The sequence below is a fragment of the Desmodus rotundus genome, chromosome 3, assembly GCF_022682495.2.
Source record: "Desmodus rotundus isolate HL8 chromosome 3, HLdesRot8A.1, whole genome shotgun sequence".
In the NCBI taxonomy this organism is placed as follows: domain Eukaryota; kingdom Metazoa; phylum Chordata; class Mammalia; order Chiroptera; family Phyllostomidae; genus Desmodus; species Desmodus rotundus.
In genome coordinates, this window is record NC_071389.1 from 50,548,005 (window position 1) to 50,565,351 (window position 17,347).

General features: G+C 36.4%; 1 protein-coding gene across 2 annotated transcripts in view; it reads right to left on the reverse strand.

Moving 5' to 3' along the window:
- The window catches only part of NEGR1 (neuronal growth regulator 1), an 837,263-nt gene that overhangs the window by 164,269 nt on the left and 655,647 nt on the right, over nt 1–17,347 (reverse strand). The window contains exon 7 of one of the 2 annotated variants that reach the window (XM_045199587.2): nt 10,836–11,122. The exons of the other annotated variant lie outside the window; for it this stretch is intronic. Within the exon in view, the coding sequence (XP_045055522.1) occupies nt 11,109–11,122 (14 nt within the window). The 3' untranslated portion in view covers nt 10,836–11,108. Of the gene's footprint in view, nt 1–10,835; nt 11,123–17,347 lie in introns of those variants that run through there. 2 annotated transcript variants of the gene reach the window in all.

Genomic DNA, 17,347 nt, shown 5'->3' on the forward strand with positions numbered 1-17,347 from the left:
CCTTATTATTTTACTTACTCACACTTGGGAAAGAAACAGGAAGATATTGGTCAAAGTTGAAGTTATATAAAGCAATTAAGTCTAGGGATCTAATGTACAGCATGATAACTATAGGTAATAACACTGTATTAAATGCTGGAAATTTGCTAGGAGGGAGTTCAGATGCTCTTACTCCACACACACAAACTATAACTATGTGGGAGATACAATTAGCTTGACTGTAGTAATCACTTCACTGTGTGTGTGCATACAAAAATCATCACACTGCACCTTTTAATAATTTTTATTAAAAATTATTTATAAAACACAATTTCACTTGAAAAAAGAAGTGTAAGTGGTGTACAGATTTTGGGAAGTGTTTATTTTTAAAATATGGTGAGATCTTTTCCTTTCCTCTGTTCTTCCTGCAGCCTGAAGTATAGATATGATGCTTTGTACTGGCATACCTTTGACAACAAAGGAACTTGGGAACAGATGCTACAAAGTGAAACAACCTCATTCAAGGAGGCTATGTCCTTGATATTATGTGGCCATTTCAGCTCCGGATGCCCTGTTTCAGGCTTACACGTAAGAGAAAAATAGTTGTATTTTGTTTAAGTCATTAGTTTGGGTTTTGTCACTCACCACTATCCCTAACCCTAAAACTGATGCTTTAGAAACATTATAATAGAAAATTATCCACAGGATTTCAATACTAATGAATAAAACTGATACATTGGTACATAAAATACTCCTTCCCTTCTGGTGGAGGATCTCTAAGGACTTTGGTTTCATAGATTTTTAATGGGAAAGTAGCATGTAGATAAAATTACTTTCTTTTGTTTCTAGACATGTGTTTTAGATGTTTAGTTTCAAAGGTCATTTTACATAAGACAAATGTTAGAATTTTACAGCTTTAAAGGATCAGCCGTGAAAAAGCCTGTGACAAGGCTGAAACCATCAACAAGCCATTGACAATTTGGAGGGAACAACCCAGCTCCTGTAAGTGACAAACATAAATATGTACTTAAATGACCACATATCTGATGGTGTTTTAGAATGGATTACAACAATTATAAACTATACACTTAATGGTGGCCATGAAGAGCTGAAATCAATATTAGCTGATTTTTAATCTAGCTTTATAGACTCACACACACATTGTTGAATTAATCATTTCCCAACACCATCATAAAAGGTTCCAGCTTATTGTTTTCCATCTACGTAGTAATAAGCCCAATTTTTAGTCTGAAATTGTTCTGTATAAAGTTGTCAGTTTGCTGTATTTTCCTTTATAAACAACAACAACAATAACAACATAGCATAGTATGTTTCAAAATTGTTAAAAGTTAGCCCTACCTCACATTGAACTCAACTATTATACATCACAAAGGATAATAACAATGTCCTTTGTATTTGAAGAGAATGATTCTGAATCATTATCAACAGAATACTGGCGAGGAGCTAGTTTCTGTCTTTCTTTCTCTTTCTTTTTTCCTTTCATTTTTTTTTTTAGTACCTCTCTCTAAACTCCTGAAGCCATGATTATCTTATCTAGATAGAACACTGGGTTACATTTTGCCTTTCCTCCTTCTCTAATTGAGCCTAGGTACTAAGTCTGATCTCACAACCTGCCATACTGATCAGAGGCTGCTATATGTTTCTCTGAATACTTCCCTTTCCCCACATTACTGTTCAGCCATTAATAGACTGTGATATGCACAGGAGTTTATATTATTTGCAGATTAATAGAGGGGCTGAATTTGTGCTAAACCCTTTTAGCTTTCTCACCTAAGGAAAGTATATACTAAGCCAGATGTTTCACTGGAAAGAAGAGACCATAACTAAATTGGTAAAACTATCGCTATGGGCTGTTTTCCAAGAAATAAAAATAATTTTTAAGTTTAGCAATCAGCTGTTACTATGGCATTACTAATCACACGGTTCTCTAATTAGAAAATAATGTGTTATAAATGCATATAGGGAAGTTTTCTATGGGTTCATTCAGGGGCAAGAGTATTTAACTATATTATGGTATGCAGATATTCAAGATTTTTGCTTTAAAGTATCTTTGGAGAGCTTCTTTTAGTGTCCTGTATAATTTGAAGGAAAAAGAGATTAGACCAAACAATGATAGTGTACATTAGTGGATAGATTAACAGATTAACAGTGTACTAGAAAAAATTAGGGGGGGGTAGTTTTAAAAGGTTAAAAATCTCATTCAATAGTTCAATACTAATTGTTTTACTATTTGATCAGCACAACAGACCACCAGAGTGAACTAAGTGCTCTTCCTTTAAGTAAAATTGGCACAGGCACTTATGGTTTTCTAGACACATAAGGAGGCAAGTTATAGGCATGTGTATCTGAGGAATGCCGAAGTGGCAGAGGAATTAAGGCTCAGACCACAAGCAGCCTTTATCCCAGTAACTGGGGTTGCTTTAGTATGCCTGAGACAACTTGAGAACCAGAGTATTTTATAATATTCCAAATATACTTATTTGTCTTTTTTGTCACTAACATTTTAAAACTAATCAGCAATACATAAAAATAGATATTTGGCTGATGGCACTTCTGTAACATGTTAAAATGGAGACAACTATTCTTGAACAACAATAAAAGAAAAACGTTTTTTAAAAAAGAAGGTGTCATTTGCTTATGGGGCCTTTCAGGAGCCATCACCTCCTTTCTCCCCACCTTCATCTTTCCACGTTTTCTTCAGTCACCTTCAGTGCTCCGTCCATATGGATGTTCTTTGTTCATTAACAATCCCCCCCACCTCTCTCTCACCTCTACAAATTGACCACACTTTGTGGTAACTATTTGTGTCCTCAACCTCCCCTTAAAACATAGCAGTCTTCAAAGGTTAGGGATCAAGTCTTCTAAGCTCACCTTTATATTCCAAACATAGCACAGGACTAGGCATTTAAATGGTCTATAAATTGAGTAAGTGCATAAATACTAAAGTTTTAAAATTAGGACATTAAGTCTCAAAGTATGCAGCCTATAAACTGCAGTTTTCTTTTTGTGAACAAGTAAGAAAACATGAAAATGATTTAATTTCTTTGAGGGGGTGATATAAAAAAAGTGATTCCACCTACGTCAAAAAGCAACTTCACGTGTATCCCTCCTCCCCTGACTCTGGACAGATTAGGGGGGACAACACTGGATCTGAAGTACATTGTGATGTTCATGTGAGACTTCGAGCACTTGTAATGACCAGGTATTATATTTTTTCTCTCTGGTTTCATAGGATTAAAACATTATAAGATAAACATCCCTCGAGGCTTCCCAGCTTTCATGTAAAATGTTGCTTAAAGTGAATGTGGAGTAGGAATGAGGCATCGCGGTAAAGTCCATTTTAAGGGGAAAATATTTTATGTTGCAGCAAATGGAAACAAGGAATGTTGTGTGCTTATGTGGACACTTAGGTATGCATGAGTTTATCATGAAGACAGAATAAAATCACAACTGTATATAGGTTTGAGGGGACTAAATCAAATTATCCCTACTTTACAATGAAGTTCAAGAAAGTATAGATGTAACATGGGGGATTGAAGTTATGTAAGAAAGGAAAGACAACTAAATGAGCCCTACTAGGCACCAGGTGCTTCACGTATGTATTCTGTTTAATATGTGCTACTCCCACCCTCTGGGTGAGCAAATAAAAAAAACCAGATGTAATAATAGCTCAAAAGTTCCTTGTAATTATATAATTTTATAGTTAATCTTAATTATGAGAATGTAAAAGAAGGACATAAAGATAGTAAGTTCTGTGTGAAAAGCAGTTTTGCGAGGAGGGTAGATGCTATACAATTCCCATGTAGAACAGGGAGGTAAACACGGAAAATAGAAATGCATAACGAAAGCCTAGTAGGACCTGGAAGAGTGTTTGCAACGTTTCTTTGTGCCAGTCTTACAAAACGTTTCAGAAGGGTAGGGCGGGAGGTGTGTCATAGAATGCAATGATATGGAGACCTACAGAAGGTTCAGTAAACATATTCTTTTTTTAACTTGTGCTTTTAGAACTATAAAATTCAGTGTGTTTCTGAGCTTTTTATCTTTCTAATAGCACGATATTACATTCCCTTATTTTTCCCTCATTAATTTTCATTTCCCCTAAATTTTAGTACATGTATCAAAGGATTAGAGTCAGATAAGATTCTGTGAGAGAAGCAACATTTTCTCAAATCGAAACAAAAATAAACCAAATATCCTTCACCAGCCAGTTCTGAGACTAGGATAATATTTTTTAAAAGTAAGCCTGATTTTTCCCCAGGAACGTATGAGAAAATCTTCCTGCAAATTTCAAGCATGACCAAGTTGCTTCCCAAATTGGCCACTTGCACTCCAGGGCTGAAGCTGAAAGTGCACAGAATTGCCTGAGTAATTCAATTGCAGGTGGAATCAATGCTAGTGTGAATGCCGCCCTGGTCAAAGGTTGGCCCTTGGGCTGCAACTTCAATCAATTTGGGGTAAGCTAAGTTTGATTACATTTTCAGTGATGAAGCTTTCAAAAGCAATTTTGAGCTTGCCTATTCAGGAACTGTTTAGTTCCATCTCAAATCCATATTCCTGGTTAGAGAAGCATCTACCTATCTCATTTGGTAATGATTAAGTCCTGGAGTTGAGGAAAAATGAGAGAAAGAAAGGAAAAAAGAGGGGACAATTCAGAAAGTAGAACATAAATAGCAGATGAGAGTGCCTGTCTCTAATAGTATGTGAGTCAGTACTGGTTTTTGTCTTTTTGAAATATATATAATGATGACAAGAATGAGAGGGAAAAAAGAATCAGGGGGTATGGGAACAAGTAAATTATAGATGGAAGAATATTATGATAGTGATGCGTGGCAGTCTAAGACTATTTTGGCATATAAGACCCATGCTTCCAGGCGCTGCTGGCAGGAGGGATGTTGGAGAAATACAGGTGGTTCTGAAGTGTGAAGGAAAATGGGTGTAACAAAGAATGTCAAATACGAACTCCAACAGGCAGTATGCTAGCTTGAGAGAAAGAAACCCTTTCAATTAATCTTCTTCCAGCAGAGTCAAGCCTGTGGAGTTGTTGTGCCACCACAGCTCATGCGAGTCTTCTCAAAGATGAATTTACTCAGTGAAATAGTTTGATTATAGGTATTACCTACATTTGGGTAAGTATGTTATTATATCATAAACTACAATGCTCCCAAGATGTTATGATTTCTTTTGGAGAAAATATAACATTCCCTATAGGTAGGGACACTAATTCTTAAAGCATAAGCTATTATTCTGCCAGGTTTAGGAAAATATATTGTTATAACTTGTCTTAGGAAGTACTTCAGAAAACCTGTGATTCCTTGTAAATGGACCGAGTGGTACTCTAATGGTTGTGTGACAAGAAATCTGATCGGCCTCACTCATTAGGCTGCCCTACAAATGCACTAATTTGATTGATTAAAAAATTAAAGAAAGGAAACCAAAGAGTATGTGGCTGTCTATGAACACATTTTAGAACTGAGTAACCAACGTTACCTCTTTTCCTTAAAAGTGTTGGAAGAGAAAACTTGTTAAAAAAGTATGGAATTGGAAAAACTCAACTTACTAAAAATGTCTGGTCATGCCATGGGTGAAATAATATTTCTATGCAAGCAAATCTTACTTGATTTGTTCAAATCTTACTTAAGTATAGATTGGGCCAAATCTAGTTTGTGTCTCTGGAGAGAAATCCGAATGGATTGTATGTACAAGTAAGGAAATCCAGCCCATGGGGCAGGGCCACACTCGGTAAGGGCGTGGCCTCTTCAGTCGCGTCCCCCACGGTGTTATGACCACTGAAACGGAATGGACAGCGCTTCAGAGGAAACATGGCGCATTGAAATACCATTGCTTTCACAATTAATTCTTTCTCTTTTTTCTTAAATCTGGACCGCCAAAACGGGGGGAGAGCAATTTTACTTTACTTTCTCTTTTGGTGATGTTCTCTATTAATTATGTTTCACACTGCCTAAGGAGAAATGGGAAATTTTATGGTAATGCCACTTAGCACTTTATAATAATCATTTTACACAAATTGTTGGATCTTATATTAGGGGCCCCATTTTCATTTTTTAGAAAAAGAATCACAATGGAAATGGAGGTGGGAGAGTAGCTTAGATATCATATGATCAGACCATTAGATCAGACTTCACATGTAGGCAGAGCTGCAGAGAAAACAGCCCATGCTGGGTCGATATTCTTTAAGAGGCTTCTTAGAATAACGGGAGAGAGATCTCTCAACAACCTCTAATAGGGCTCTGTCAGAGTAAATACTAGGAAAGCCACTATTGAAACAGAGGCTGGTAATATGCCTTTTTTTAAGTCTGGAAATGTTGGCATATTTTGTTTTTGCAAAGTCTTAACAGCCACAACTCCCATATGTATAGGGTCACATTTTGGTCTAATTTATTATAGGGTTACAGTTTTGTGAAATAAAACAGCAAGCAAAGGAGTCTATTCTAGTGCCTTTTCATAGGTTATTGGCCAACAGAATTGAAACTGTGAACATAAAGGAAATTTCCCTGCAGAGTAAAATTCTTTGCAGAGATGACAACATGATTAGGCCAGCAGTGCTATTGAACTAAACTTTATGGAAACTCACCACAGAGCAAAAGACATTAAAATACAATTTTTTCTGTCAACAAAAAATAATTTTGAGTTCAACAACAAAGATGTACAGAAGGGAAAATATTGGCAAAATTTTTACTTTGTTAAGGAGTAAATGTAACTGTTTTTTAATAACAATCAATCAATAAGTGCTATTTTAAAACATATAGATTTCTTAGAACCTTAAAGCACTATAGCTGAAAGAGAACATGAAGATTCATTATTCTACTCTCCTATTTTATAGATGAAGAAACTGAGGCCAGAGAGTTTTTCACTTAAGTATCTACAAGCAAAGACTAGAACTTAAACTGACTCTTAAGCTAGGGATCCCAATAAAATTTTATGGTTAAATTTAAAACTCCTTTTAATTTTTTAATATCTTTTTTGACACTTAATTCCCACAAAGCTGATACATTTCAAGGCTGATCAATGACAGTGGCAAATATCAAAGCTCCCTTCCCTCTTTGGCATTTACTGACTCTTTGTCAGCTACAGGGACATATGTACAGTCTTAGTAGCTTGAAGATGCAGCTGTCAAATTGCCTCTTAACCTGAGAGAAATACATTAGTAGAGTAATTAATCTTGTACAACCCTCTCTATCAACCTGACTGTTTTTTTCCCATCAGTGCCAGTGAATGCTTGTGTGCATGGCTGATTTAATTAATAATTCTAACAAAAAAGACGATATCATAGTGATATACATAAGTGCATTAATAAACAAATCAAAGAACCAGTGCTGTTCTGGAGTATTCAGTGAGATAAAGTTACACAGTTATTAAGGGGATGTAGATCTGAGTCTCTTTCGGTTTACCCTTCAATGTTTGGATTATACATAACAGAGAGGAAAGAAAAGGAAACATGCTAGGAACTAAATAGCACTTGCTTTGGATTAGGCACTATATATTAGTCACTTTATATATCTTATCTCATTTAATGTTCATAAACAAATCCTATAAAATAGGTTATTTTCCCTATTTTAGAGATGAGATAACGGAGACTTAAAAGCTGGGGTTGAGAGAACTGTTCACATCCTGCAGTGCGGGATTGCTGTTTCAAATCAGGTCTGTGTGAGTCCAAAGCTCTTGGGGGGTACAGTGGAAAGAGCCCTGGAAGTGGGCAAAAGCTAAGTTAAGTCCTAGCCCTCGATCTGCGGTGACAATGCAGCTTTGAGTTCTGACTCGCCTTCTCTGGGCTTCAAATCCCTCAACTACAAAGTGAACAGATTGGTCTGGACCGAACATTTTAAAACCCAATTTTCTGGAACTCTATGACGTTTGACAGGCCTTATGGTCACTGAGTCATCTGATACAGAAGGAAACAGAGGGAATTTTCCAGGTTTATCTTCAACTCAACCAAAGTAACTTCAATTTTATATTTGGCATATAGAACGGTTTGCATAAGGTTTTATTTAAGGAAAGAAAGGAATCCATTGCTTTAGAAAGGGTGAAAAACACTGAGTAGGTGATATCTGAAACTACTCCACTCTAACGTCCTGACACTGACATGGGTAACTAAAGCTGTGTTAGCGTCTGTATTTGGTTCTCACTAGTGGCAATTTGGCAAGCTGGGCCAACACAGGTCCCAGCAGCTCCTCTGTGTCAATCTGTGGGATTCCTCACAAATGGCACTGAATGACCACTTTGTGTCTGGCTTCTCAAGAATGCACACAGGTTTTAGGTAAGGTTGGGGAAAAAACAAAATCCCCTTGTTTCATCCACACTCCAGCAAATGTGACTGCACTGGCTATTGATTGGTCTTACAATTATGCTGGGGCCTGTGTATTGCTGTTGAGTAGAGTGCAATTCGATAAGCCAATTTAGCTACATCAAAATCTACCTGCGACAGCAAACCTAACTTTTGACAAATATTTATTGCTAAAACACCCACAGAAGTCTTCCTATTAACATAAAGCGGTAAGGACAAAGCAAGTTGCCCCACACAGCATGCTGTCTTCAACAATCATCAAGTCCAAATTTATTACTGCTATCTCTTTGAAGTTGCAGGAGGGGAGATCAAGTTCAATCCAAAACATGAATCATTCAGATTTGTGGTATCACCTTTCACATGACATCAAGGTTCATCATAATAGTCAAAAATACCAGAGCCCATGCGATTGCTAACTGGCATGTAGGACATTTGAAGCAAGCAGAGAGATGAAATATTACGTGCAAGGGCACAGCTGGTTCTATATTCAACAAATCAGTGAAAAAATAATGTTTTCCTGTATCAGTCAGATCTAACGAGGGAAACACTGTTATGCTATCCATGTTCTTACTTTCTCTAATAGTCTCTTCCATTTCTTTTTGGATACTAGCTACTGATTATATATATGTGTATACATATATACATGCATGTATATAAAATATGCATATAATATATATTTTAATATCAAAGAAGAGGTGTCCATCAAATTAAGCATACTGGGAAGTAATATTCTCTAACATGAGAGATTTTCCAGAAAGTTAAACAGCACTCATTGTATAAAGCATTTAAAATTTGAACTTCATTATTGTCTCCACAGGGTTGCTAAGGCAGGGAAAAGACAGTTTTGATGGGTCCTTTGAATATTTTATGTGTAATATTTCTGAGACAAATGGTTTCTTTTTGGGATAAAAATGTGTGTGCCTGTGCGCACATAAACACTCAAGAAAAGAAGTCCCTATATCATTGTTAAGGCTTATCTTCAGCCCTGGCTGGTATGGCTCAGTGGATTGAATGCAAGTCTGTGAACCAAATGGTTGCCAGTTCAATTCCCAGTCAGGGCATGTGCCTAGGTTGTGGGCCAAGTCCCCAGTAGGGGGATCGTGAAAGGCAACCACACACTGATGTTTCTCTCCCTCTCTTTCTCCTTCTCTTCCCCTCTCTCCAAAAATAAATGAATACAATCTTTAAAAAAAGACTTATCTTCTAGCAAAAGATTTGACACCACACTTTTGAGAAAACATTAAAAAGGGGGTTGGCATCCACACATTGTAATAATATTATTATTATCATTTGGGACTGTAAACAAAGACTCTGTTAATATTAAAGCTTGAATTGCCCCAAATATTTTCACATATTGGGTCTCAGGAGAAGGCTGTGTTAAAACTAAAGCTATGCAAGCTTTAAGCACTTGGTTTATCTAGCTAAGATTTCTTCCTTCTAACTAATGGTTTTTCTTATTTCCCTTTAGATTATGAGTCTTTTAGTACATGTTCTATGATAAGTATCTGTTCTTTTGTGAAAGTGGGAAATGAAACATATATAAAATGTCTTACTTACACATGTGACTTTTATTGGTTATTACATTACTGATCGAAAGGTGGTGTACATTTGATGGATCGGACCCATAGATGGCAGAATGGGACCACTCAGTTCACATTCTTTAAAGAGAACACTTAGACGAATCACCTGTTCAATTGCTTAGCTTCAGAAAGCAAAAAACACAGTTGAAAATTATAAGAAAATACCAAATAATTATGAATTCTAATTTTTTACTTAATAAACTTTTTTCTATGAATAGCTGGCACATCATATCCATTATTAATTTTGTTAAAACACTTGTTCCCTGAGGCTGATCTACAGTTACTGAAAATATTCTTATTCTCTCTCTTTCATACACACACACACACACACACACAAACACAAAGAGACTTTTTAAATGCAGACATATTTCAGAAATTTCTGGACAGATAATCTAGAGGATAAGGGATTCATTGTATACTAGCTTTGCTGTGTTTTTTTCACTACATGGTTTGTTTTCCCCTTCCTTGACTAAGTATATTCTCTACCTGAAGTAATTATATAGATGAAATTACTAGCTTCTGTACTTGTAACTACAGTCCCTCTTATAGTTATAGTCTAAGGCTTATAGGCCATGGAAGGCAAAGGCCTTGAAGGTAACTTCTTATTAAATCAAACCCTTCCTTATTTCTCTAGGACCCAAGAAAGATGTGAGAAAAGAGGACAACTGGAATGAGGGAGGCTTGCAAAAAAAAAAGCAAGAAGTATGGAGAGTGTTGTTCCCCAAAGGCTGGGATTTCTGCATCTTTGTAGGTTGGGACTTGTTGATAGACACACAGAGGTTGGGCCTTAGCAAGCCCAATTCCGACCAGCTGCTGGGTCATCAGGGCAGATCTTCAGCCTGTGTTCTTCCTTTCCTAGCCTAGCCTGTGGAAAGAGGAGTTTACTGCTCATGTCTCTGCTTCCTCATCTGCTTATTTAACCTTAATCCACAGCAATGTGGCATCGGGTCCGTTTTCTACAGAAACTGGTCTGGTGAAGATCACCAGTAAGTGCCAATTGTCAGAGACAGTGGTTGATGTTCAGACTTTCTCTGATCTGATGTAGCATCGGCATTGCTGACCTTTCCTCTTCTCGTCCTGGTCTCCTTCCATGGGTTCCACAGTGCTGATCATCTTCTGCCTCTCCATCAACACATGCTTCTGCAGGATGTTTCTCTTCCTCTGCTCCCTCCTCCTCAATGTTCTTGATGTTGATTTTGCTTGGATTTTGGTCCTTGCCCATCTCTTCACTCTACATGGTCTTTATGAGAAATATTATTTATTTTCATAACTGAAACTACCACCTCAATTGTGATAACTTCCAAATCGCATCTCCATTCTGGACTTCATATCCAGCTACCTTACTGAACATCACTTCCAACTGAATATGTTTAAAATTAAACTTATTTCTCTTCTTTCAATCTCTACCTTCTTCCCAAATCTAAAAATGCAAATCTTTCCATGTTCTATCCTGGTAAATGTCATCCAGACTAAATGTTGGGAGTTACCTAAATTCCTACAATTGTATTTTATTCTCTCCAGATGTGGGGGTTACCTAGAGTCCTATAATTCCTTTCATAGTCTCTATTCATTAACTCCTCTCTCCTAATTATCTTTCAACTCTCTCATTCCTGCTGCTCTTTTTGTGCAATTATCTTCTTTTGCCTTTATTATTGCAAACCTAATAAGCTGGGTTTAGCCCTCTACATTACCTAAGAACATCTTTTAGAAACTAAATCTGTTTATATCCTTTTCTTTTTTGCTTTCCAAAACCAGAAAGATAAAGTCAAAATTCATTTTCACCTCTTCTTGTCCTAATTCCTCCAATGTGTCCAGCCTCAGCTTTTAACACTCTCTTCTTTTATCTTTTATTCTAATCACGTCTTCAAATGTGTCAGATAGTTTCATACTGCCATGTCAGAGCTGTTTCTTACTAGAGAACTTCTCTCATTCTCTCTCTCTCTTTTTCGCCCTCTCTCATTATCATTCTCATACCCAGGCTCAACGCAATCACATCCTTAGTTCAAGGGTCATCTCTATAGCTTGCCCTGAGGCACTGAGACTGACTTGATCATTCTCTAATTGTGCTCATGATAGTTGAATAAATTCTGAAAAGCTCTGCCTCTAAAAATGAGAAAATGATGGCTAAAATGGTATTTGAGTTGTCTTGGTTATAATGCATATGGTGATATGACCCACTTTAGAGGACAGTTCATTCATAAGACCTGAGACGGAATTATCAGCTGCCTCTCTGCCCTCACACGGCACTATTGACTATGCGGCATCACAGTTACCTGTTTTCTCATCCCCATTAACTCATTTGTCTAAGCATTATGTGAGGATGGGGTTCCAGTTATATTAATCTAACACAGTGCTTTGCACATGGTAGGCAGCAAATATATATGTTTAAAAAATGAATGCTACTATACACTGAATTGACTAAGCCTCAGAATAGAACAATTGTTCCAGTTCTGTCTTTACACTTTGAATCCCCTAGATGTCTAAAGTTGTAGGCTGCAAATGTCACATTTAATCTGGAATTAGTGCCACAAAATCTGGTTCCTGTGGTGGGCAAAGGATGAGGGTATAAGCTAGAGTTGGGATATTATTTCAAATGTGCACACCTTCTCTCTGGCTTGCCAGTAAGTGTGTACTATCTAAACACTCAATAAAGTCCTGGCAATCAGTTGTCAAATAAAATCAGCCATCTATATGCAACTTTTTGAAGAAAGTGAGTGATGTTGGGGGATATGATATAATAACAATGGTTAACATTTCTTGAATGTTTACTTTGACACAGGATGAGTGATAAATGCTTTATGTGCATCATTTCATTTCATTTCATTTTTATCCTGGTGGGAGCTATCATTGCCTTCACTTTATAAATGAATTAACCTAGGCTTTGGCATTTAGGCAACTTACTCAAAGTCACACATAACAGATGCGGTAAAACTGTGGTTCAAACAAAGACTTTCTTGACTCCCTTTATGTGAAGCATACACACTAAAATATTTACACAACAAAAATGTCTACATTCCATTTTGGATGGTGTTAGCTAAGGCAAAGCTCAAAATTACAGTTTATTGCCTTTTATCTTCTTGCTGATCTGGAAAATGTAGGTTATTAAAAACTAGGAGTAGATTGTTAACAGCCTCAGGATTTATCCTAAATAACTATGGATGGGTAGCTGATCCACAGTGGCTAAGGCTCTGTTGAAATGCTATTATCTACCAGTTTCAGTGTTTGCTACGTATATGCACTATGCTAGGTAACTCCCACTTTTTTATTACCCTGTCTTTGAGCATATTAACTACACAGAAACACAAACCCTGAAAGCATGAAGATTTACTTATTCATAGTATGTTCCAAATATTACTGTGTATACTGGCACAGGCTCTGGAGCCTCCTTTCTTTCTCCTAGAAAAGATGGGCAAATTTTCTCCACATGCTATAGAAAGGGTTGATCTTCAGTAACAGTTTTTTTAATATATATATAAAAAGCAGGTCACAGGCCAGGATTAGATCATCTTAGACTGGCTTCTAGTCTTGATCCATTTAGAAGTTGAAGGCCCTCCCACTGTAGATCTTGTAAGGATGTGAGGGGAGTTCCTTATCAAGGCACACATTGCTTTCGCTACAGCTAGCATTGTAAGCACTTTAGGAGAGCTGCCTTTCCCCACATACAGTTTTCAGATTCGCTTTGCCTGTGTTGGGTACCCGTACCACTCCAAGGAGATTTAGAATACCATAAAAATGTGTTTAACTGCCCCAAGTCTCATTTTTGCGTATGTTTTCAGTTAAACATTGATCCCCTTCACCTTCTGTGTGCTTAAATTTGATATCTGATGTATATTGTTTGTATGTCTTCTTAACAAACATAATTTGGTGAATAGATGAAAAATATATAAAAATAATTATTGTACAGAGAAAGGTTTGGTTCAATAAGCTCTCCAGATGAGGTCATACAAGAGTTCTTATATATGGATATTTCTTCAAATTTCCAGAGCTACGTTTGTGATTATAGACAATATTTACACATTATGTCTTGATTAACAAATAAATCAAATTGCACTGGCATTTCATAGCACCTCTACAAACAGAAAGCCAGTGGCAAAGAGAGAGAAACCATCAAAGTCCATTCTGATGATACCATGTTTAGAAGCCTTCTGAGTAGCACTTCACTTCTGGATGATTGTGTTAAGGTTGCCAGAGTATCACGCACACTTAAATAAGTAACATTCATTCCTCATTTGTTGCATTCATTAATGTTTTGAATATTAGAATGTTATTAAGAAGTTTAAAAAGCAAGAACTTAATGTGTTAATAACTCTTAAATTTTTCTTTACTTTGCCGTTTTAATTCAGTTATCCTTCCAGATTCTTGAATATTTAAACCATTTAAAATATTAATAACATACTAAAGAAATATCAATATTTGCATTAAATTAGAATTCACACTGCTCTATAATAGTTTCAATGGTTTATGTTATTTATAATTACACTAAATAAATCATCCTCATGGCAGAAACGGAAGCAAGTATATATGCCTACTGTGTGGTAAGCAATGTTTTTCTTTCAGCATGGAGATACTAAAACAATTAAGTACACAGACAGAGGACTCATGGGCACAGACAAGGGGGTGGATTGACTGCAAGTGGAAGGAGGAGGCAGGGGAGAGTATGGGGAAAAAGGTGGGACCACTGTAACTGAACACTAATACATAAAAAAGAAATAAAAAATAAAAACATCAAGTAATATTAAGCTGAAAAAACAAAGTAGGTGATGTTTGAAAGCTTATATAGAACAAATCATCTTCAAATGTTTTTTTTCATTTTTTAAAAAATTATTTATTTATTTTTATTCAGTTACAATTGTCTGCATTTTCTCCCCTTCCCTCCACCCCACCCCGACCAGTCCCACTTCAAATGTATTTTTATTAACAACAAATTGTTATCTTTTATTTAATATCAGAGGTTTCTAAATCATGATAATTCAAAGTTCACAAATCACAAACCTTATTATAGTATACTTTAAGTAGTAGGACTATTATATATCCCATCCTCATTTCTGCAAAATGGAAATGATCATGTCTGTGATTAACTCCACAATATTTGTGTTCTTCAGAAATAGCTTATGATCTTGGGATGATAGCATAAATATATATATACAGCAGGTTTATATATATACCTGGGATGAAAGCATAAATATATATATATATATATATATATATATATATATATACACACACACACACACACAGCAGGATATGTATGTGTGTGTGTGTGTGTGTGTGTGTATATATATATATATATACAGAGCAGGTTTATATATGTACCTGGGATGATAGCATAAATATATATATACAGCAGGTTTATATATATATACCTGGGATGATAGCATAAATATATATATATATATATATATATACAGCAGGATGTGTGTGTGTGTGTGTATATATATATATACAGAGCAGGTTTATATATATACCTGGGATGATAGCATAAATATATATATACAGCAGGTTTATATATATACCTGGGATGATAGTGTGTATATATATATATATATATATATATATATATATATATATGGATACGCTATAAACACACACAGCAGGTTTCTATAAAAATATATGAGATAAGGATGATTCAGCTAACTTTGTAAAACTGAAAAGACAGTGTATTCTCTGTTATGAACATGTTGGGAAACACTCCATTTCCAAATCAGAACTTTTTAATGGTTATAGCACTTTGCTGGTGAGTCAGCTTCTAAAAAAGCACTAAAATAATTGCAGGAAGAAACATCACAATAGGTTGTTCTCCCCTCAACTCATCCTTATGTTGGATCTCCTTTTTTTCATTTCTAGTCCTTAGGAAAATAAGGTACATTGTAAATGTATTCTTTATTTTAGTAAAAAGTTGTATTCTAAAATATAGTTTTGAGTAAAAATGTTCTCTATATGGATAAAATATTTTTATACATGATAATTTACCTACTATTTCCTTTTATCTATGGCATGTGAAATTCTTGCTATTCCAAGATGAGTGTCTAAAGAAAATCAATTGAGAGTAAATTCAACCTAAATTAATCCATGTTTCAGGATAATATAACACACTCTTAGAACCTGCGGCCATGATGGATGCGTAGGTAGACACACTGTGCCTCCTCACACAACCAAAAGAAAGACACCAACAAATTCAAACCCCCAAAATAACAAGAACTGCTGGAAAATCAAACCGTATGGAAATCCAACAACCAAGGAGTTAAAGAAGAAACATTCATTCAGACTGGTAGGAGGGGCAGAGCTGGGCAGCTGGGGTGGAGAGGACTTGCAGCAAAGCAGTGGCTGGTGGACCAGGTGGTCCCACATTTGCATGAGGATAAACCAGGAGGAATAATTGGGGAGCGAGACAGACCACATAACCCAGGGGTTGACCCTGGGGAAATAAAGCCTCAAAACCTCTGGCTATAAAATCTTGTGGGGGTTGTGGTGGTGGGAGAAATTCCAAGCCTCACAGGAGAGTTCGTTGGAGAGACCCACAAGGTCCTAGACTGTATAAAACCCACCCACCTGGGAATCAGCACAAGAAGGGCCCAATTTGTGACTAAAAAGCCAGCCAAGAAGCAAGCAAGCAGCATTGTTCCCTCTCTAACCCCTCCCCAACATACAGCACCACAATGTTGTGACTGGGTTACCCTGCCCTGGTGAATACCTAAGGCTCTGCCACTTACTATGTAGTAGACACACTGAGACAAAAAAATATGGCCCAAATAGAAGAAAAGATCTAAACTCCAAAAATAGAACTAAGCAATGAAGAGGTAGTCAACCTATCAGATGCAGAGTTCAAAACACTGGTAAGTAGGATGCTCACAGAAATGATTGAGTATGGTTGCAAAATAGAGGAAAAAGTAAAGGCTATGAAAAGTGAAGTAAATAAAAATATACAGGGAACCAACAGTGAAGGAAACCAGGACTCAAAGCAATGATTTGGATCAGAAGGAAGAAATAAACATTCAACCATAATAGAATGAAGAAATAAGAATTCAAAAACATGAGGAGAGGCTTAGCAACCTCCGGGACAACTTTAAACATTTCAACATCTGAATCATAGGGGTGTCAAAAGGAGAAGAGGAAGAGCAATAAATTGAAAACTTATTAGAAGACGTAATGAAGGAGAACTTCCCTAATCTGGCAAAGGAAATAGACTTCCAGGAAGTCCAGGAAGTTCAGAGAGTCCCAAAGAAATGGGACACAAGGAAGCACACACCAAAGCACATCATAATTGCATTACTCAAGATTAAAGATGAGAGAATCTAAAAAGCAGCAAGAGTAAAGGAGAGAGCTACCTACAAGGGAGTTCCTCTAGGACTCTCAGCTGATTTCTCAAAAGAAACCTCACAGGCAAGATGGAGCCAGAATGGAGTATTTGAAGTCATGAAAGGCAAGGACCTACATTCAAGAATACTCTATCCAGCAAAACTATCAT